The 21,204-nt window shown below is 49.2% G+C and overlaps 1 protein-coding gene across 1 annotated transcript in view; it reads right to left on the bottom strand.

Annotated features, from left to right (window-relative positions):
• The window catches only part of LOC118781311 (membrane-associated guanylate kinase, WW and PDZ domain-containing protein 3-like), a 117,304-nt gene that overhangs the window by 12,130 nt on the left and 83,970 nt on the right, over positions 1-21,204 (bottom strand). Inside the window, exons 4-10 of the mRNA XM_036534291.1 lie at positions 17,979-18,185; positions 15,061-15,229; positions 13,265-13,344; positions 12,223-12,280; positions 9,550-9,656; positions 3,909-4,100; positions 1,998-2,573 (exon numbers count right to left, since the gene is read on the bottom strand). Of these exons, the coding sequence (XP_036390184.1) occupies positions 1,998-2,573; positions 3,909-4,100; positions 9,550-9,656; positions 12,223-12,280; positions 13,265-13,344; positions 15,061-15,229; positions 17,979-18,185 (1,389 nt within the window). The remainder of the gene's footprint in view (positions 1-1,997; positions 2,574-3,908; positions 4,101-9,549; positions 9,657-12,222; positions 12,281-13,264; positions 13,345-15,060; positions 15,230-17,978; positions 18,186-21,204) is intronic.

The raw sequence follows: 21,204 nt of genomic DNA on the forward strand, positions 1-21,204 counted from the left end.
TTCCGAAACGTACTTTAGACATTTGCCTTGCTGTGCTGAGGGTCTGGAGAGGCAGCGGGACCGCAAGGGTTATGGAGGAGAGAGTAAACTAGTGACCCACCAGCACTGGCATCTTACAAAAATACACTGCTGTTTTAAGATTCTGGGATATGGGTTGACAACTTAGCCACTAGGTGGCACTGCACTCCAGACACAATGTAGGATCAGCAAGAAACTGGGGGAAGGCTGAAATTGATTGAGGTATTACACAAGCAATACAGTACACACCACCAGTGCCAAGAGGCATACAGTATATCAGTGTCAGTAAGACAGGCAGAGAATATTAAGCATTTTTATGTATGAGAGAGCAGTGCGTACTGTGTGTGTGTGTGTGCGTGCATGTGCTTGTGTGTGCACATACAGCAAAACCTAGCAAAACCAGGGCTCCAATCACAATATCCAAAGTGCTTCTCTGCATCTATGCCAAACCCCAGCATTCCATTTCTCCCAAGCCTATCGATGCCGCTCAGCTGTGACACACGTGACTCGTCAGCTGAAAGAATGGACGCAGGGCCCGTAGCGGGGTACAGCACCGTGCATCGTGTGCATTATAGAGTTAATGGAACCTGTACACACCCTCGCCGCCAAACCCCCCCCTCCCCAAGCTCTTCTTCAGAGACCTGACATACTCCTGCCTCCTGCATACTTAAACTCCCAGCCTCCTCTCCCTTTCCCAACATCCCTCAGCCTGGAGCAGCCAAGCAGCCCATGCAGTGAGCTGAATGTGGCGAGCGGGAGAGGGGGTGGCCCTTAGCCGTTAGGGAACATCTGCAAAAGCGTCTTGCAATTACCTCATAAGGTGGCGTGGGACCGAATACGGGGAGTCCCTGACAGACGAGCGCAGCGTCCTGCTTCTGTGAGCCCCGAGGCGGCTGGTAATGGGGACGGACCATAAAAGCAGGTGGGGGCGTCTCACGGTGTCCCCGGTGCGTGGAGGGGAGGGCAGGATTTGGGAGATTCGGTGCGTAACAGGACACGCAAAGGAGGGGGATGTGTCCCGTGCCGCGGTGCGCAACCGCGGACGTGAGAACGATCCGCTTAGCAGCGCGGTGCGGAACCCTCATGTCATTACCCACACAGGCAGGGAGAGGAAGAATCAGCTTCAGTGCTGTGTACCTCACAGCAGCAGCAGGGCCTGGAAATTTCCTCTCTGAGGGAGGACAGCAGTTCCCGGCTGCGGCCCGGGGTCCCCCTGACACAGGGTCCCGTGGCGGGGAGCGATTCCGGGGTCCTGGATCTGTTTTTTAATCGCTTCTCTCTGGCCGTACAGCTGCGGCACTGCAGCTGCTGCCAGTCAGTCAGTTAGCCTCGCCTGCCATGTGGAAGTCGACAACCTGATATACCCTGACGAGTCTCTGGGAAAAAGCTGACAGACTCGGGAGATATAGATTTGCGTGTACACTGGATTCGTTCCATCGCAGCGCGAGCAAGCGGAATCGGCCTTTATGGTTTGACGGCAGCATTGCTTTTTTACGCGCAAAACCAGAGGAACAGCTGGTCTCCTCGGTAATCAGACACCACGGTTCCGATGCGTAGTTCCTTCTGTAGCTGTTACCGGTGCCATCCCTGGCATCTCATACCCTCATCCCTACTCTCCCCTAAGCCCCTGTCCCCTCAATCCTCACTGCCACGCCCCACAAACCCTCAGCTCACACTCTGAGCTCTCAGTCAAACGGGAACGTGGTGGGAACAGCCTGTTCCGTCACACCCCCTCAGCCTGCCTGTGCTCTACACAGTGGTGCTACAGCCGTTAAGGCTGCTGTATCAAGTAAACTCTGACTGAATAATAAAGCTGGTCAGAATTGGCCAAGCCTTGACCACAGGCCCACATGCAGCACAGTCAATATAACCACTCCTATGAATGGATTAAAGGCCTACTACTGCGGAAAGAGACCTCCATATTCAGCATTAAACCAGAAGCTCTGGGTTTTTTGGGACTCTGCTCCCCCCCCCCTCACCTCCTCTGAGCACCAGCACGTTGACCTCGCTGCCCACGGGCAGGTCCTTGAGGATGTCCACCACCTGGGCGTGGCTGAGTGTCTGCACGTTCTGCCGGTTGATCTCCTTGATGACGTCGCCCTTCAGCAGGCCGCGGCACCACTGCGCGTCCAGGATCATCTTCACCTTCTGGCCCAGCGGGCAGTCGGCGATGGCGAAGCCGAAGCCGCCGGGCCCCTTCACCAGCGGCACGCTCACCAGCTCCGGCTGCAGCAGGGCGGGGTCGGACTGCTCCGGGTAGCGGCCGTTGGGCAGGGCGGCAGCCACCACGGCCCGGCCGCTGCCGTCGGCGGCCACGTAGTGCAGCTCCTGGGCGGAGCTGTGCAGGGGCTGGCCGTTGATGAGCGGCACGGCGGTCACCACCTCCCCGGCGGCGCCGGCGTCGTCGCTGCCCGTGGCATCCTCGGGCAGCGGGTAGCCCCGGCACAGCACCATGTCCACGTACTGGTTGACCGGGATGGACTGGAACATCTGCACCACGTCCGCGTGGGTCTTGCCCAGCACGCACGTGCCGTTGATGTCCACGATCACGTCGCCTGAGCGAGGGGGGGCGGGGGGGAAGGGTGAGGGGAGGGAAGGAGAGAAAGGAGGAGCAAGAAAAGGGAAAGGATGAAACAAACAAAATCCAGAGAAAATGGGAGATGCCAATCACCATGTCAGTATACAATGCACTGCGTACAGGACACCCAACCCTGTGTCTTACACTGAACCAATAAACATTGGACTGCAGTGTGGCACATATGGTGGATAAGATGCTGGATTCCTGACTAAGGGCTCTGAGTTCAAATGCCATAACAGAAATAGCTGCTCAAGGAACGTGAACATCATAATGCATCTAAACTCAGCTGCATCAATGGCCTCCGCAGTTTGGATAGAGACGTCGTCCAGACCACAAACAGTAGTAATGAGGAGCTACCAGCCACGCGGCAGTTTCACCATAAATCTCTCTGCATCTTTTACTCCTCTGTCAATCCTTCCTCCTGCTGTTTCTGACTAAGTACGGCCCCTCAGACCTGCTTCCAGCCGGATCAATGCGGAGCAGAACGCATTGATCTGTTTTCTGTACATCTCACTTCATATAGAGTCTGCAAGCAACCATTTCAGAGTACCAACCAAGCATCCCTTTGAGAAACATCCAAAGTCAATCAATACCTGCTGGTACAGAACTCGTGCCGGAGGGAGAGAGAATGGTTAAGTGCTTGTGAATTGCTCGATGAGCTCAAACACAACTGTGAGCACTTGTTCTGCGATAAACATTAACAGCTAAAACACCTGATGGAAATGTAAAATAAATATTCATGGGGACAAACGTGTTGTCATGGCAACCACACCCAGAACACAGAGAGGCATTCTGCCCTGCTTAACTGCCCCCCACAGGAAAGGGAGTGAAATTGGGCCTGTTCTCCAAAGACAACAAAAGCTTTTTAACTGCTGTATCTGCAGCCTCCGAAGAACGGTTCATGCCTACCGCCCCCTGCTGGAGAGCTTGTGTCAGTGTAGCATCATTCAGCAAGAAACAGTATTTCAGAAGCTTGGCTGGGTGTGAGACAGCTTGGCAGTGCAGGTAAATCTAGTCTCTACAGTACTTCTCTTTACTGCTGAGAGCCATGGGGAACAATCCCTCATGTGTCAGACATTCTCATCACATGGCTATTGAAGCTCAAAGGTACTGCTGTCACCACCAGGTGTAATTTTTACAGAGCCGAATTATTCAGAGTATGGTGTTAAATTGTATATATATTGCCCCCTGCTGGTGAGGGGTGTCATGAATCGATAGTAATTAATAATTGATCTTGGTGGGTTGCTGTGTTGCCACAGTACGTCAGGGCTGGTATAGCGCCCCCTGCTGCACCGTGCGGGTCTGTGCTCACCGGAGGCGATCTTGTTGTCGTGGGCGGCCGGGCCGTCCCTCAGCACGTTCTTCACCTGCAGGAACTCGTCAGGCCGGTCGCCCCCGATGATGGTGAAGCCGAAACCCTGCGTGCTCTTCCTCAGAGCTGTGCGGATCATGGCCCCCTGCAGCTGGGATGGGTCTCGCGTGAAGCCCTTCACCCCGCCCTCCTCTGAGAGACAGACAGAGAGAGAGAGAGAGAGGGGAGAGAGTGGGAGAGAGGGGATCATGGTAAAGGAAAAGAAAGAGAGGAAGAGAGAGAGATGGGGGTGGAGTAAGGGTACAGAGAGAGAGATGGAGAGACAGATGGTTGAGTAGGGGAGAGGGAGTGTGGGAGAGAGTGGCAGGGAGAAATAGAGACGATGAAGAAGAGGAGAGGGGGTGGAGAAAGAGAGAAGGTCAAAAAGAAAGGAGGAAGGGAGGTGAAAAAAAGGGAAGGAGAGAAAAAGGTAAGAGAGAAGGTGGGAGAGAGAGAGAGGTAAGATAAGAGAGGAGGTGATTGAGACAAGGAAGGAGTAAGAGAGGCAAGGGAGGGAGAGAAAAGTAAATATCACAATAACACAACTGAGCACACTACCCTCCCCCATTCAACCACAAGACATTATTGTAGTGAATGTCATAAGCATATCAGTGTCATTATTCTACAGCATTCAGCGGGTCACACATTAAATATCAGAGGGAAGCTGTCAATGTCCATGACAGACACAGACAACAGAAGTCGGTCCCACGAGTATCCGTGTCTCAGTCACAGCTTGAGGGCTGATATATGTAATATAAGCTTTTCCGTCAACACCTGAGGACGTAAAACGATGTCTCCCGCCCCCGGTGCGGCAGTTTTGAGGGAAAAGCGTGACCAAAGCGACAAGAGGCGGACACGTGAGCGTGCTCACAGACTGAGCGCCATCTGTCCCCCCCCCCCCCTTCTTTATTCGGTAAAGGAGTTTGACGAGATCTTTAATGTGCCACAGTGAAGGCACAGAGATGACGGCGGATCCCTCAAACGACAGCGTTGATTAAATTAAACTGAACAAAAAATATCACAAAAGCAATATGTTCCTCGCAGCCTGTCGAAATGCTAGGAGCGGGAAAAAGGACAAGAAAAAAAGACAACTGCCAGAGCAATTCCCCTGTTAATCACACGGCCGTTAAAACCCTGAAGAGGGTGAATTTCATCACCGGTAAAAAAGGCCAGTGTTATTGACATGCTTAAGAAAGAGGATTTATAAAAATGCTTGCTGCTGCACATCGCCTTCGCGAGCGGCTGAGACCAGATCCACACCATAGCAACAAGCCCCCTCTGAAGCAGTCTGACGGCTCAAAGGTAGACGTTCAGGGTGAACTTGTTACACAGATCCCAGGAGGTCATGCATGAGGCTAAATTCCACATGAGTGTCCACAGGCCATGGAACTGACTTGTATGCATGCTGCATGGCTGAGTGCTTTTGGGTGTATATAATGCAGGTCTGTATTGTAGCTGCTTATGTAAGACCACTGGATGCGCAATATGTCTGCGAGACAGAGCGCCCTTTCTCATTGGCCACCAGGAAGGCACACTGCAGCAATGACCGTGAAGTTCACCTCACTGGCAGACGAATTTGCTTTCTTTGACTGACTGATGGACAGGCTACCTCTTTGTGGCAACAGCAGAGAGTAAAGCCCCCCCCCACACTCTTCCCAGTGCATTATGGGAAAATGATTGCATATGTATTTTCAAACTGGCTGAGGAACTTCATTTTGAAAGTGTGTCTGATGGGAATGATTAATAGGCCATCTCTGGTTTAGAGCGCCGGTGATCTGTGTTTGTGGGCACGTGCTTTCCCCCACTGCGTCACGTTACATGTCAGAGACGGTCTCGACATTAGATCTTTGTAATTGCCAAGCGCTGGAGCGATCAATGTCTTCACGCTCTGGGAGTGATAAGTCGCGGTGGGGAGGCGAGCGCACGCCGATCACTCCCGCCGTGGAACGATGGGGCACGGGGGGACAGGCAACGGGTGCGCCGTGTTTACTCCAACTTGATTAACTCGTCAGCTTCGGAAAGGACAAGCACCTCCTCGGGGCGAGATTATTACGTTAAATGTCAGGAAGGACTGCTGGTGTGTAATTACCGGCCCTCTAACACCAGGCCGCTACTGCGAGGGGTCAGCTTTGTCAAAACATTGAAACAACGTTTCAGAAACGCTGCATGCTTCTCTCCCCCCTGTTGCAGGCAAGCCATTAGCTGCTTAATTCTTATTAATGAGCCAGCTGAGGCAAAGAGGGGGAGGGACAGCAGGCTGTGGGGGAGGACTGTGGTGCTCTCTCACAGTGGGGGAGGAGGACGAGCTGCAGCTCCAGAGCTTGCGCTGGACTCGCTGGCAGCTCTAATTAGGCCACTCCTTCGGACCTCGAATCGCGGGGCGGACAGACTACCAACCACAAGTCATGCTGCCCCTTCCATGCGGACGAGGCTGCCAACCGGGATCCTATTAGGCTGGAACGGTTCTGGTTTAATTGGTACCTTTAATGAAGCAACTGTCTCTGACCGAGAAAAAGAAAGAAAAAAACGATCTAACTAAGGACTTCTAGTCCATAAAAAGGACTTCAAATGAGCGAATAATAAATGAACTCGGAAATCTTGCTGTTGGGGAGGTCGGAGCTGCCAGCTCTTAGCAGTGCAGCGCACCTGGCTGGAAAAGAGCGCGTCTCTATGAAGGACGATCACTCGTCACTCGACCGGCACCCTTTCGGTGCAGAGACGGATAACTATGTTGCACGCTGGGATGTAACTCGTCCACGGTTTTACTGAAGGCCAGCTGGCTCCTCACAGTTGACAGGAGACCTTCTGGACCCTCTTCAGCCCGTTCTCAGAGGAATTTCCCAGCCATGTGAAGCGTGAGGGCTTCAAGGAGTTTTGGTGGCTTCGTGTGCAAGCACTGTGCTCCTGTCCTGGCTCCAGCCCGTGAAGCCCTGATGTGAAGGGGCTCGTGAAAATGGCGGCCCTTCGGGGGTCAGCTGTCAAGCGGCCAACACGCTCGGTTGTTGTTTTTGGGTCGTCACAACGGTGCCCCCACAGTGGTTATGTAACCAGAACCCTGGTGTGCGTTGGATTGCAAGGTGAAAGTTGAGGATCTCGTGACGCTGCAGAGAATACGCACACACGTTCACATGCACAGTCACGCGCACGCGTGCACACACACACACACACACACACACACACACACACACACACACACACAGTCTTCCCTGCAGCTTTAAAAGCTCTGTTTAGTTTGGCCTGTGCGTGCACTGTTCAAAGCAGATGGCAGACCGTGCCCAAAAAAAGTCCCTATTCAAAATAATGTCTGAGCAAACCACACGTACAGCTCCTGACTGTCAATATGTATTTAACACTGTTTAATGCATCACAGATCCACCATGATGAAAGCATATTTCACACACATTATCACCATGGAGGTGTCAGACTTCTTCAATTTTTATTCAAAGTATTCAAAGCAACAAGCATTACGTGATGTACCAAACAGTGCTTTACTTTACTGTACACATCCGGTTCAAGCTCCGTATGCTTAAAAAAGGAGTACTCTAAGCTCCCAATGCAAATAATTTACAACAGCCTTTAAACACGAACTTCTGGACGCTGGAAGGAAAGAGACGGCCATGACAGCTGGATGAACAGACAGATGGACCGCAGCCTGCAGCAGCAGTGTGCAGTTGTAGGTCTGAGTCCCAAAGGCCTGAAGGGCCCCAGTTTTATTTGGACCTCAGATGCTGAATTAAAATCCTCGTGTGAAGAGAGGGAGCCGAGTCAACTGTGACTGCAGGGCCGTTTGTCTAAAGGCGCCATGAAATTTAGAATCATTCCACCTTCGAGGACCAGGATTCGTCCACCCTGACACAAGGGACAATGCGTCTGCCAGACCCCGAGATGGGGTATAGGCGGTACCCGATTAGCAATTAGACCTAATTCTGGAACATTTCAAACGGGGTGTGTGTGTGTGTGTGTGTGTGTCACAGATAATATTATTACACACGCCTACGCGTTGTATGCCTGCTACACATTATTCATAGTATTCAACACAACCTTTTAACTCACATTCATATTCATTATTGAATCACCCGTAGCATTCAAGAAGCATAACAACAGAAGTGATCTATTCATAACAGCTCTCCCTCCTTCAGGCGCCTGGCTCATTCAGTCCCAAAGGGTGAGTAATCTCGCTGTGCATGAGGACCATTCTGATGCTTTTTTTGTCGGTGACGAGTGAGGAGTGACGAGCCGTGGAGGGTGTTTAAAAGCCGCTAAGCGGCTGCCGATGTTCCGTCCGCTCCCGGAGAAGCGGGGCTCCAATTCTACGCCTCTCTTGACCGACCTCCGTTTCGCTCCGCCCGACCTTCCTCATCTCTCGGCTGATGAGGAGGGGCTCTGGTAATGGGGGTGACCGGACGGCGTTCTCACTGAAGTGCACTCGGCCTCAGAACAAGGGGCCCTTTTCTCATTCACCCGGAGCTCATTAAAAAAAAATATCTCGCTCGGAAAGCAGCCGGCACGCCACCTCTCCCCCCGTGAACACCACTGATGGAGTGCCAGCGCTTACATTCATATCTGAGGAGCCGCTTGTTTCCCGCCGGGACGGGGCTGCCCGTTCAAAGCTGGCACAGGGGCCTTGGCAGTGCCTAAAACTGCCTGAGCTTCCACCTAACTCACATGGGAAACTGCACAACAATGACTTGGGCTGGTACATTTAAATCAAAGAGCTTCAAGGTGCCAGTGGTGGCTCCTCATACACGGTTTACTCACATTAAGCTTCAGAAAAAACTGTCATATTAAAATGATGAAATACAGGCTGTTTAAGTATACAGTTTTGCTTCCTGAGACCACAGGACTATACATAAATTGATCGGTACAACCTAACTCCCTGCTAATGAACAGCAAGCTCCTCGTCTTGGGTGCCATATGGCAGCACAAATGAAAAGACAGCATATTTAGAGTATGATATATTCTTATTCAGCACTGTCTTTGGATGTGACTGTATGCCATCAGGTTTAGTGCTCAAGTCAGGCACCTTCGCAGAATTTTCATACACACATCACTACCACAGGTGAGGAGGGAAGACCAGGGCTGTGCTCAACAATACAGTCGCAAGGAGTTCTGTTCTAGAACATTCTAGAAACAGATCTAGATGTAACTGAACATTTCTGTCACAGAACAAGGTTGCATTCAAGTTGCTGCTATAATAAACGGATGACTTGAGTGGTAAGGTGACACTATTAAGGTACTAACATAGGGCTACATAACCAGTGTATGGCTATAATTTACTTCAGGATGTCATAAAATGATTCACATAGGCCACACAGACACAGCAAACGTGTTGATGACACAACAAACATGAAGGTGATTCCCCTCTGTTGTTCCATGGTACCATATCTGCCAATCAAAGCTTCTTTTGTTGGGTTTTGATAATAATAAACAATAAAACTGGTGGTCATTACCAACAGCAGTCACCTCCCTAAACTGGGCCACCGGGACACACTATTTGGATACGCCCACCCAGAGGGAACTCCCTGTTCAAGGGAGGCCACAATGTTACAAGTTACAAGCATGAATGCACCTGAGAGTTTGGGAGGCAGGAGAGGGGTGTTACCTGGGGGAGGTGCTGCCCCCTGCTGGCTGGCAGGGGTTGTCTCCTGGTTCAGCTTCTTCTTAGCCTCCAGAACTGGGTTCTCAAACTGAGTCTTCTGATTGATGTGGCTGAAACACAAGGTGAAGAATACTTATACTACACTGTATCATCTCTACACACATGTATATGCGACATATGCACATACATACATACACACACACACACACACACACACACACACACACACTTCCCTGTTGGCATGTATTGACATGAAACCGTCATGCAATCAGCACCTCTTCATAGGTGGTTTTAATCGAATGCCACTGGGAAACGTCTTGACAGGGGTGTTGAAAGCATCTTCTCAATTAGTAACACTGATGTCAGCGGACAGTCAAAAGCTCTAATAATCCAGATGAGGAAACACTCAATCTGTGCACACCGGCATGCTGGTGTCATCTTTTCCTACTAAAACTGAGTTAAGTTTCAATTGTCACAACCCAAGCTGTGTTTGCGTGTTGTGTAACAGCGATAAACTTTGCCTTACTGCTCCAAGTGACAAACTAATCCAGACTTGTCTTGTCTGTGTGTTTATAGTGCTCTGCACTGCAAGCTGTGGCTGAAACTCACAATCCCACAAATCTCTCTCTCTCTACCACCAGGCCCTGTTTGTCGCCACCGATCAGAGTAATTCATGCAAATTCCTCCAAAAATACGTGTAAGCCGCAATGTCCTTGAGGTAACATGAGACACCGAGGTGCTCCACTGCTACTTTCTGAAAGCCACAAAGCTGGTAATCCTACAGTGTTGCTGCGCTGAAGCACAAACCACTAAAGGCTGTAAACCTGCAGCAGGACAAATCTTGCTTGCCTAAACTTAACATCAGTGATGCTCACTGTCACTGTGGTAAATACTGATTGGGGAGTATGCTTTCGAAGCGTGCTCCACTGGGGGAGTCCAGCATAAGAGCATTTCAAGCATGTTACTGAAATGTGAGCCCCACCTAGCAGTTCTATAATTCCCATGTTGTGTATTACATTACAATATTGTTATTTAGCAGACACTCTTACCCAGAGTGACCTACAAAAGATACAATTTTACACGTTAGCCATTTATACAGCTGGATATTTGTGGGTTAAGTACCTTGCCCAATGGTACAACAGCAATGCCCCAGTGGGGAATTGAACCAGCAACCCTTCGGTTACGAGCCCTGCACCTTACCACTACACCACTCTCCATCATCACGTTATTTAATCAGGTCCATCCTCCAGGTTCTGCTTTAAGCAATTTAAATGTTCCAATGAACGTGATGCATTACCGGTGCAACGGCTGCATTGTGTGCAGGACCCCCGATTGGGATTGAGATTGTTTGCTCTCTGTCTGGATGTTGCCATTTGCTGGAGACCGCACGCTGAGCTGGGCTTATGTGTGCGCTTTCTCAGAAAAGGGCTGTTTGCGTTTCGCTGTGCACGTCTCACGCCGAGTGCGTTATTCACCCGGCCCGATACGAGGAGGTAAATCACTTGATTGCTGTTGCTGCCTCTCACCGGGAGATGTGGACAGCCTACCCCCTCCAATCATAATGGGGTATTGTGTTGTGCCGTATTCATCTGAGACAAAACTCTGGCAGACGCACATGCATACAGAGAGGCTTTCTAGGTGACCCCTTTGCGTAAACAGCCCAGATTATTTTCCCGGCTGCTCACACGGCGCGCGGACCTCTCTGGAATAACACTGATGAAACAAAACGCTGGGCTCTCATTTCCTTTTTCCTCAGAAAACAGGATCCACCCTCGCCGACCCCCCCGGCTACTCCACGAGGGCGAAGTGGGAGAGTGCTCGGCCACTGACCCCCTACAGAGCCTCGAGGGCCCGATTTCACCGCCACACGGCCCACTCCCCCACCCCCCGCCAGCTCCCTCCTCCCCATGCCAGCCCCCCCGCCAACAGATCGAACACCAGACAGGGTTTAATCACTCAGAGCCATGCTGCTCCCAGCGATAGTGTTTACAGTCCCTTTCATGTGTCGTGTCCAATGGCAGAAAATAATGGCTTCAAAATGAAAAGTGCTGTCCAAGTGTGCCACATCCAGAGTGCACAGCTGTTAGCCCTGGGGTCCTGTTGACTGCACTTGTTTGTACTGTACCCCCCAAAGCTATCCCCTCTTATTGGTCTCACATTAAGGTAAATTCACAGAAACACTATTGCACCAAGACCCTAGAAATTGTGATTTTTGTAGCACACTTTTACTGTATTACTGTATTGTAACACACTAAAGCCAGTGTTTCTCAATCCTACTCCTGGAGCCCCCCTGTCCTGCATATCTTCTAACTATCTTTGCTCCAAACACACCTGATTGAAATGACTAACATGCTCTTGATTAAATCAGGTGTGCTCAGCTAATCAAAAATGCCACTGATGAGTTCAGTCAGGTAGGTAGAGCAGGGAAAGATGGAAAACGTGCAGAGCAGGGGGGCCCCAGGAGCAGAATTGAGAATCAGTGCACTAGACTATACAGAGTGGTTCCGGTCATGATAGTGGCACATAGTGGAATATTTGAAAGTGGTTGGGTATTTTCTGCATGTACGATTGTTCAGTACATGGATGGATAAGACAACACTTGGAGACTGAGTTTTTAGTCCTTGGTGGTGTGCAATATCGGTGTGGACATGTGTGTGCGCTGTGAGAGGGACTTACTCCACGTAGTAGGTGCCATACTGCGGGTCCTCTATCTTCTCCCAGCCATACGGGAGCTCTGCAGAGAGAGAGACAGGAAGAAACACGTTGTTCCAGCAGACGCTCATGCAAATGTTACACAAATGCGCGGTGCCGGAACGCTAGCGCACGCCACGGAGTCTGCGGCCTATGGAAAGCAGGTCAGCAGGAAGCCTGGGCCTCATCTCGGGGCAGCTCAGAATGCACGCAACCCCGGGGAGGGACGGCTAACGCTAGTCTGAGTTAAGATGATAGTTTTGCGGGAGGTCTGCGAGGAATACTGAGCGCTCGCTCTGTGATGTAACACGCAGACCAAAAAGAGGTTGTCACGCAGCGAGGGGCTCTCAAATTGCTGCGCTGATGTGGCATTCAGCGGGGACCTCTGCGTGCCTTTTGTAGTCCGTTAGAACAGGACAGGCTATCCCTGATGTCTCCTCACAGTTCTCTGGTGTTGCTCAGCTGTTCGCCTGACTAAGCCTACACCTCACAGAGCCCATACTGGTGCTACAGCTTTCTGCAATGTTCATTTGGCAACGACTCGAAATACTCTAATGAATGTCTGTGTGTGGGTGTGATTGCTGGTGTTGCAGCATGTAAAATTCAGTGATGTAATGTTAGTGCTGTGTATATCTGTTAGTGAGCAACTGAGCGAATAATCCTCATAGCCCATATTTAGTGTGCTTGCGTCTGTGTGTGAGTGCACTGCAATAAATATGTATACAACTAAATTATATGTTTGTGTGTTGTGTGTACACAACTATATAATTGTAAATGAAGTGTGTATGGGTCTGACTGTGAGTGTGTGTGTGTGCATGTGTGTGCGCTCGAATGCAGTGCTTGAACTGTCTATGTGTATACTGTATGAATTTGTCCAATGTTTATGTGTGTGTCTACGTACGTGTCTGCACACACACACTGTGAATTATTGTGTGTATATGTGTACACAGCATAGCTAACCAATGCATGTATGGTGTGCGTGAGTATGTGAGTGTCTAATGACAGGGTAGGGAGCCTACATTCTTACCTCCATCTTCACATTTTTCGGGGGGCTTGGCCTTCTTTGCCAGACGGGGGTCGAGCCAGGTGGTGGTCTTGGTGTTGTGACTGGGGGACAGAGGGGGACAGCACCATCAACAGCAGGTCTCACCAACTGGAGCTATCCGTATGTCACCAAACAACAACAGACCCTCTGGCCACGGGCCTTCAGAGGGCTGCTACACCTGGATGACGCGTGGCTCTCAGAATCAGAACCTCTCCCTGCTGTGCTAGACGGAGAGAATGACAGCGAGTGCTTTTCATGTGTGAGGGGGAAAAAAAAAAATCAGAATATTTCTCACGCTGTCCAAAGCCTTTTGCACCTGCCAGGCCATCACCGCCAGGATATTCCCAACTGCTCTGAGGGGCACACGCACCTACCGCTTCCCAAAGCAATCCACTCCAGCAGGGCACATAGTTTTTAACTGCCATTTTTCACAAGCCTTGACAAAAAGAGCTTGAAAATATAATTGTGACTGAGAGCGCTCGGGCTGGTAATGTTGCTGGTCGCCCTGAAATATTAATGATAAGAGCACGGCGAACTCAGATGCAAATATTTGCTGCTCAGAGCCAGATATCTTTAAAAACAAGTGGGCCGCTGGGAGAGCTCCATTTACTCAATTGTTCCGCGACCCGTGCGGATAGAATATTGATTTTCAGCGCTTTCCTGCCTTCGCTGGCAGCCGCTGTGAGCGCTGTCACGTCACCGCAGCGTGCGAGAGGCGCGCGTCAAGCGGAGCTGAAGGGGGGGGGGGGGGGGGGGGGGGTCCGATTCTGCTCTGGGTCTGTGTGCAGGATTCAGTCGGGCTGGGCCGTGATTATGGGCTCAGATCTGCCATGTCAATGTGGCCACCAGAACCCACAGCAGATCCCTGCTATTTGCTGGCCATTGGCTGCTCTGGGCCACATAGCACCAGCCTAACACCTTCACCCTTACATTCAATTTACTCATGACACACGTTCACTGTGTTGTTACGTAAACACCCATATCAATCACTTCTTTATTTAATCCTTCCATTAAATTAAATGTGTTTTTTTGACAGGAACAAATCCCTCTTTCTGCATAAGCCTATTATCAGTACTGTGCAGTATTCACAGATTTAGCCATTTGCAGGGATCTCGAGAACGTACCCCCCACAAGTGCCTCCTGTACCAATTGACCCATTTTAAAAGGCAACTTGGGTTTTTCCTCCAAAAACTATAAATGAACATTAGAGAGCACAATGACAAAAACAGGACACTCAGGTGTAACAGCCCATATAACACCTGCATTCATCTGCAGCTTACAGTGAAACCAGCACTCCAGTTGCTGGCTGGTGTCATTTAATGCGTTTATCTGCTCAGTAGTACTTTTACAGTAAGAGAACAGGCGTTTGGGAATCAAACTTAGGGAAGGTGTTTGGCTGGACAAAATGAATGCACAAAGCAGGCAGCCCTTATAAGGTTGTGTGGTGAATGCTTGGTAAGTCTAACCAAACATTTCCCCTGAGAGTCTGCCTTGCAGAGGGCCACTCTAGGTAGCCTTAAACAAATAAACCTTCCACAATAAATGTTAATTTACAAACGCTTTTGCCTTGTAGCCTGGGGATGTTTACCATATGTAAACACTACTTCACGTGACCTGTTCGGTGTGTAGAGCTGGGTAATAGTGGACAACATCGGGAAGCAAGGGTAATTGATAAAATTAAAAGCCACACCTGTAGGAATGCTAGCCTGGCACCCTATCTACTACACAGCGGATGGCGGGTCACCTCAGCCGGCGGAGGGGGCGGGCAGGATACTCACTCGATGAAGTAGACCATGCCAGTCTCAGTGTAGGCCATCTCCCAGTTCTTGGGCAGGGGCTCCTGGCTCTCGTCGCGTGGCAGAGAGTTCCACATGCGGAAGTCCATGCCGCTGCTGGACTGGGTGTAGCTGGGCACGGCCTTCCTCCACTCAGCCCCGTCCTTGTGCTCTGCGTGCGGGCCGGAGAGAGAGGCACAGACAGGAAGTGAGCTTGCGTGCGGACACCTGGATCCTGCCGCTCTCCCCCAGCCTCCCTGTCGCACACCGGCCGTGACCGCGAGTGTGGCCGGGACGTTTCGGTGCGGGAGAGGAGATCAGCTGGCCCCCGCAGGATTTGCATGTCAGCGCTGATGTGTGTGGAGCCGCCTCCCGGGCAGAGGCTGTGCCGGCCACACTTCCGCAAGGCAGGGAGCGCAGAGTCAAGTGTCAAGCGGGCTGTGTGTGTGTGTGTGTGTGTGTGTGTGTGTGTGTGTGTGTATGAGAAAGAGAGAAATAGAGGGAGAGAGACAATGTGCGTGAGTTCCCTTCTACCTCTGACCTATCATCACAGCTGCATTCAAAGCTGGGCTGGTTTTTCAGGATCCCGGTGTGTGCTTGTTTAAAAAAAATAGCTGATGAAAGGGTACACTGGAGAATGAAAAGAAAGATAACTCACGGTTTACTTAATCCTAAACTCGAATCTATACTGTAGCTCATCTATCCATACAGCCAAGAGAGTGTAATATCAGCTGCAAACACAGGCTTGAGGCTGCTGGTGCTGTCTGTGGGCTGTGAATATGAGGGCTCCCCTGATGACAGCAGTGGAAAAGTGGATGTACAAACATGTGGGCTGTTGACTATGCAGTGTGAGAATCTTGACACCCTACTCCAAACCAAACATTCAGTTATGATAACACTAGCCGGCGCTCATGTGTTTTTTATGTGTTAGGAGCAGAACGCGGCTCTACCCCCGCAGAAATCCCAAACACAAGTCCATGTCACTGAGCGATGGAATTCACCACAAAGTCAAGCGCATGTGTCCTAGCTAAATGTTTCACACTGAAAAGCTACAACCCCATGCAGCCGCACAGCACACGGCAGATAAAGCAAGAGATCAGAGATCACAACGGATGTACAGTGTAGGTGAGAGTAGACAACTCATGAGCTGAAATACCCTTGCGAACATCCTTGATCTGTCAGAACTGTTTGTACAGCCTTTGTGCATGAAGCCTCTGCTGCCCCATGCTACAGCGCTGCCGTCTTTGCCCGAGGCTAGCACAACGCCGCCAGCTTTACTCTGCGTTCCCGGGCTTGTCTGTGTCGGAGGCTTGTCTCGTGGAGGGACCAGTCTGCCAAGCAGGAGTGCTATGTTTTTCACATGTTCAGAGGTCAGGGGTTGTCTGTGCTTACAGGTGTGTGAACAACAACGTGAAATTCAGTTGTTGTTCAGTTGTTCAGTTGTAAAGGGGGCACATGTCATTGGGCCATGAGCCCCTGGGGGGGAGGGGCTAAGGAAGGGACAGGTGCATCAGAACCTCACCGCAGAAGGAGCTCTGGGAGGCAACAGTCCCCCTCTCTCCCGGCTGGTCTGACAGGAAAGCTGTCAGCAAAGCATTCCCATAAGAAGGATGAGGGACCATGAGAAACTCAAGTATTATTGCACTATGTAAGCCAATGGTCTTAAGGCTGTTCTAATGACGGTGATAACTGAACAGAATGCTGACTGTTAGGGAATTAGAAATTTGATCAAACGGCGAGCTCTCCGCAGAGCCACTGTTGTTAGGACCTATTTACACTGGGCAGATGGGCAGAGTCCAGATTGACTCGGCATACAGATCAGAAGTGGGACTGGGGGACCCGATGGCTGAAAGGCTCCTGTCTGTCTCAGTGGCCCTCAACTCTGTGTGTGTTTGTTCTTCATTTGGCTGGAGTTATTCACGTCTGAATAAAAGAAAAATGGCCGCTTCTGGATGGCAGTGGGCCTGTACGATTCGCTGTATCTTCGCAAGCCTTTCCGCCGACTGGCGGCTACCCCTGAGTCAGCACTCCAGGGCAAGCAATTTCAACCTTGGTGGTGACTACTTCTAAAACATGCTTTTAAACACCGCATACATTTAATTGTGATTAATTAGACAGGTGTTGTGGTAATTTCGTGCTTCGTTTGGAGGCCATATGTGGTTGTCCTTCAGGCGAACAAGGACAAAACTCTTTCCCGCGAGTGAGCACGTCTCTCCTAACTGATCACTAGCATGTGTTCCCTCCCAGACTTTGGACAGTTATTATTCAAGGTGACCTTCAGTACAAGACATATGGTCTTGGAGCATCATGGGAAAGGAGCCTGGCGAATGGGGGCTGCTGTGAAACCTGTGGAGGATCTAAAGGTCAATACCTGGTATAGGTTTTCACATATGAAATATTGCTGTCATTTCTCAGGTTAAAGACATTTTTTACTCTGATTTTAATGATAAACTCATTAAAAAGACACCTGGAGTTGTTCAATGAGAAATTGAAACTCTGGAAGAGTTACGTCGGGCTTGTCATTTATATGCAATATATACGATTTATGAAGTTGTGTTTTCAGGGTCACTGATCTTGGTGTATGCCTCATGTACACTTTCCCCGGGTTTCATATTCCTGCACTACCCCCCCTCCAAAAAAGGGTTTAAATGATAATTGTAAGGTAAATTATGGATCATTTTTCCGGATATGAGCTTCGCACTCTTTAAATGCAAAAATGTCCCACTTCACCTCCAAGGTACTAATTTAAGAGCAACTGGAGCATCCATAAGATATAATGTGACATTTTATAGCTGCTAAATGTGCATTAATTAAAGAGCGCTCTGGCGTTACATCGGGGATTTATTCAGTACGCAAAATGTCGCTAAGGCTTTATAATCGGAGAGAGAGCTGTGGGCCGGGGGGGAGGGGGGAGCGCTAACCTGTGAGGCCGTTGACCAAGGGGGGCCGCTCCTCATCGTCCTCCTCCTCGGGGGCAGCGCTGTCCTTCCTGTCCATCTTGCTGACGGAGGTCGTGCGCTTGCGCTGGACCTCGGTGTCGAACTCCTCGTCGAACAGGACCTGGTCCACCAGGTCGGGCTGGACAGGGCTGGGCTCTGCGGGCGGTTTGGGTGTCCCGTAGTAGTTACCTGAAAACATGGGTAAAAAATAAAGTGAAGGTAAAGTCAGGCTGGTCCTTAAAGTAAAGGACGGGAGAGGCCTGCCAGTGGTGCCATTCCGCCTGAGAGCACGCTCTGCGGCTCGTTTGGCATTTGCCAACGGCGCCGACCAATCCCTCGTCTCCTCTGACAGCAGAGCACCTTGACAGATGCATCAGTCTTCTTACTGCCCTTTTCATGTTGGTGGTCCCCAGTTGGGGACTGATTGTTTTTTTTTACCTTTCTTACTGAGGTATTTACTGTGCGCTGCCTCATCGGACAGAGTGGAATCATGTTGTTTTTTTTTTTGCTCTATCTGCTTTTTCTTATTGTCCTGAGTCGCTGGGCCCCCCAAGCAATAACAGCACGTCTTGGTGGAGAGACACACCATCACTGTCTGTGAGTCTAGAGAGCCTGTGGTGACCCACTTTCGGCTCTCCACTCATGACAAACCAACAGAATTAGAAAGGAGAAACCACACAGGAGGATACAAATATTGATTCATTTACAGAGCCTCTCCCATGAATTCCACCCTCCACCAGCTTTTAACTGTAAACCGCAAAAGACGACGACAAGGGGAGAAAATTCTGTTCAAAAAAAGGCTGTCAGTTTATGGCTTTCCTTGGGGTGCGTCTTGGGGGTTCTGTGTCGTTATTACATTTAACAGAAATATTTGGTTTCAGAGGTATCTGGCAATTTACATCCTTGACGGGTTGTTTTCTTGTGAGGAAAAAGAGAAAAAACCCGGCTCAAAGTAGGCTGTAAATATTTAATGAACATCGCCTTCGGGATGTAACATCTCAGCAACCTGCACTGCACATTAAAGACTTAATTATGTTAAATTATTTATTTACTTATTTGGTGCACGAAACCCATCAGTCACTGGGTGATGCTGAACACAAACATCGACATTGTTCTCACAAACTCACAGCGCAGAATTCACTTTAATTTATTCAAATCTAAAACTGTTCATTTAAATTAATTATACCCTTCATTAAGTTCATAATTTATGTGGAGCTTAATTAAAGAATAAGAAAAGATGCCAAAAGGGGATTTGTCTTTTTAAACTAATTAATTACCGTCTAAACCCTACCTCCGCTTAATCTCTATATTTGAGCTCGGCCTGCTGATTCAAAAAATCTTTCCTATACATAGCAATTGCACAAAAAATATTTTTAGGCGGATTTTAAAGGCATTTTCAGACAAAGACGGCAATCTTGGCTGAATGGCCTTAGACCAGTAAACTGAAGCAGTCTGGTTTCAAACTGAATTAGCACAGCATGTAGCAGACTTTATAAATGAGGTGCAAGGTTTTGTTATAAATAAGACCACACAGCATTATGTAATAGAGAGGAGCATATCAATATTTAAAGATATTCCATCGGCTATTAATGTAAGGACTTTGGGGAAGTAGAGGTGAGTGAGATGCAAGTGTGTGGCTACTAGAAATCATAAAATTTCTTTAACTGTGGTTAGCCCTTGGTGCTGTATTTTTCAACAGATCTTTTTTTTGGGAATTCCTACTTCCTGCAGCTGGAAGTCAATAGACCAGCTATATAACGCTCTGTAACTCTATCCACAGAGTTGTTCATACCCGAGTGGGAGCCTCCATTAGCATATGTTTGATCTATTATCCATCAAATCTGGATGGGACTGCATCAGGACATTAACTGTGGGAGAGCGCATTCAAGAGGAGAATGGTTCAGAATACAATGGAAATACTGGGAGATAATGATGTCCAGGACCATCAAGGACTAAAAAATGCTCATTTGAAAACTTCAAAGTAACACTACACCGCAAAGCAAGTGTTTTAAAGCTGCTCCTTACCTCATAATTTAGAAAGTATTCAAATGAAGGGCCTGTTTATATTCCATTTTTACATCCTCTGATGTCTGAACATTGCATTTCCCCTCACCAAGTCCAAATGCAGGCTTTTCCTAATTACCTTCATAGTGTGTGGGTTCCCTTTACCCACCCATAGCCCTTTTCAAGTCAGTCAAGGCTGATCTAAGAATGCCACTTTCAGGAAAATCAGCACCAGAATCTGCCTCAAATACGACCGTCTGATATGCTTAATGATGCTCCTCTAGAGCCTGAATGCATGACTGCACATTGCAGTCTGCACCCTGCATGCCTTGATCCCAAGCCTCCTCCAGCGCGTGACACATTCCAGTCTTACTGTTTCTCACGGCTTTTCACTAGAGTGAACAGGGAAGTACAAAACCCACTCAAAGTAGAGCTGTTTTTCTTACTTACCGACAGCTCTCAAATCACTTGTGTAGAATCACGCAAAATGAAAAGCAAACAAGAAGTGGAGGTCGTGCATCCTTTCACTGGAGGATGAATCGCTGAAAGAAGTTTTCAATCGATTTGAAACAAACTGGAGCAAGCAAATGCCAGGCAAACTCATTGTTAACTCATGATATGCTTTTTCCAGATCCTCTGTGTCCAATCGATGTGGTTCTGAACACTCAGCCATACGCGCCATTGCTGCTTGATACAGACTCTACAATGATGCAGATCAGATAGCATTTTGCTAAATCTTGATTCTCTCTTATTCCACAATGCTACACATAAAACCCATACTTAGAAAAGAGTTGTGAAATCTCGAACCTTAATATGCAGCCATTCTGGTTAAAAGCAGCATTACATTACATTATTGGCATTTAGCAGACTCTCTTATCTAGAGTGACTTACATCAATTACAGGTTTTCACAATGTTATCCATTTATACAGCTGAATATTTACTGAGGCAACTGGGTGTGAATGAGAGCCTTCACCACCTCTCCCTAATTGTCAATTGTGTGTCAATCATTTGTTAATTGTGTGCACCTGATGATAATTTGTATGGGGCCCAGCCCATTGGCTATCAAGCCACACCTGACTAATTGAAGGTGGATTAAATACAGGTGTGGCTGGAGTGCAGGGGGGAGGCTTGTTTTGTCCCTGCTTTTGGTCGGTGTAGGCTGGTTTCTTTGGCTGCATTAGAATACTCAGTATGCACTAACGT

The sequence above is a fragment of the Megalops cyprinoides genome, chromosome 7 (assembly GCF_013368585.1).
Source record: "Megalops cyprinoides isolate fMegCyp1 chromosome 7, fMegCyp1.pri, whole genome shotgun sequence".
Taxonomy (NCBI): domain Eukaryota; kingdom Metazoa; phylum Chordata; class Actinopteri; order Elopiformes; family Megalopidae; genus Megalops; species Megalops cyprinoides.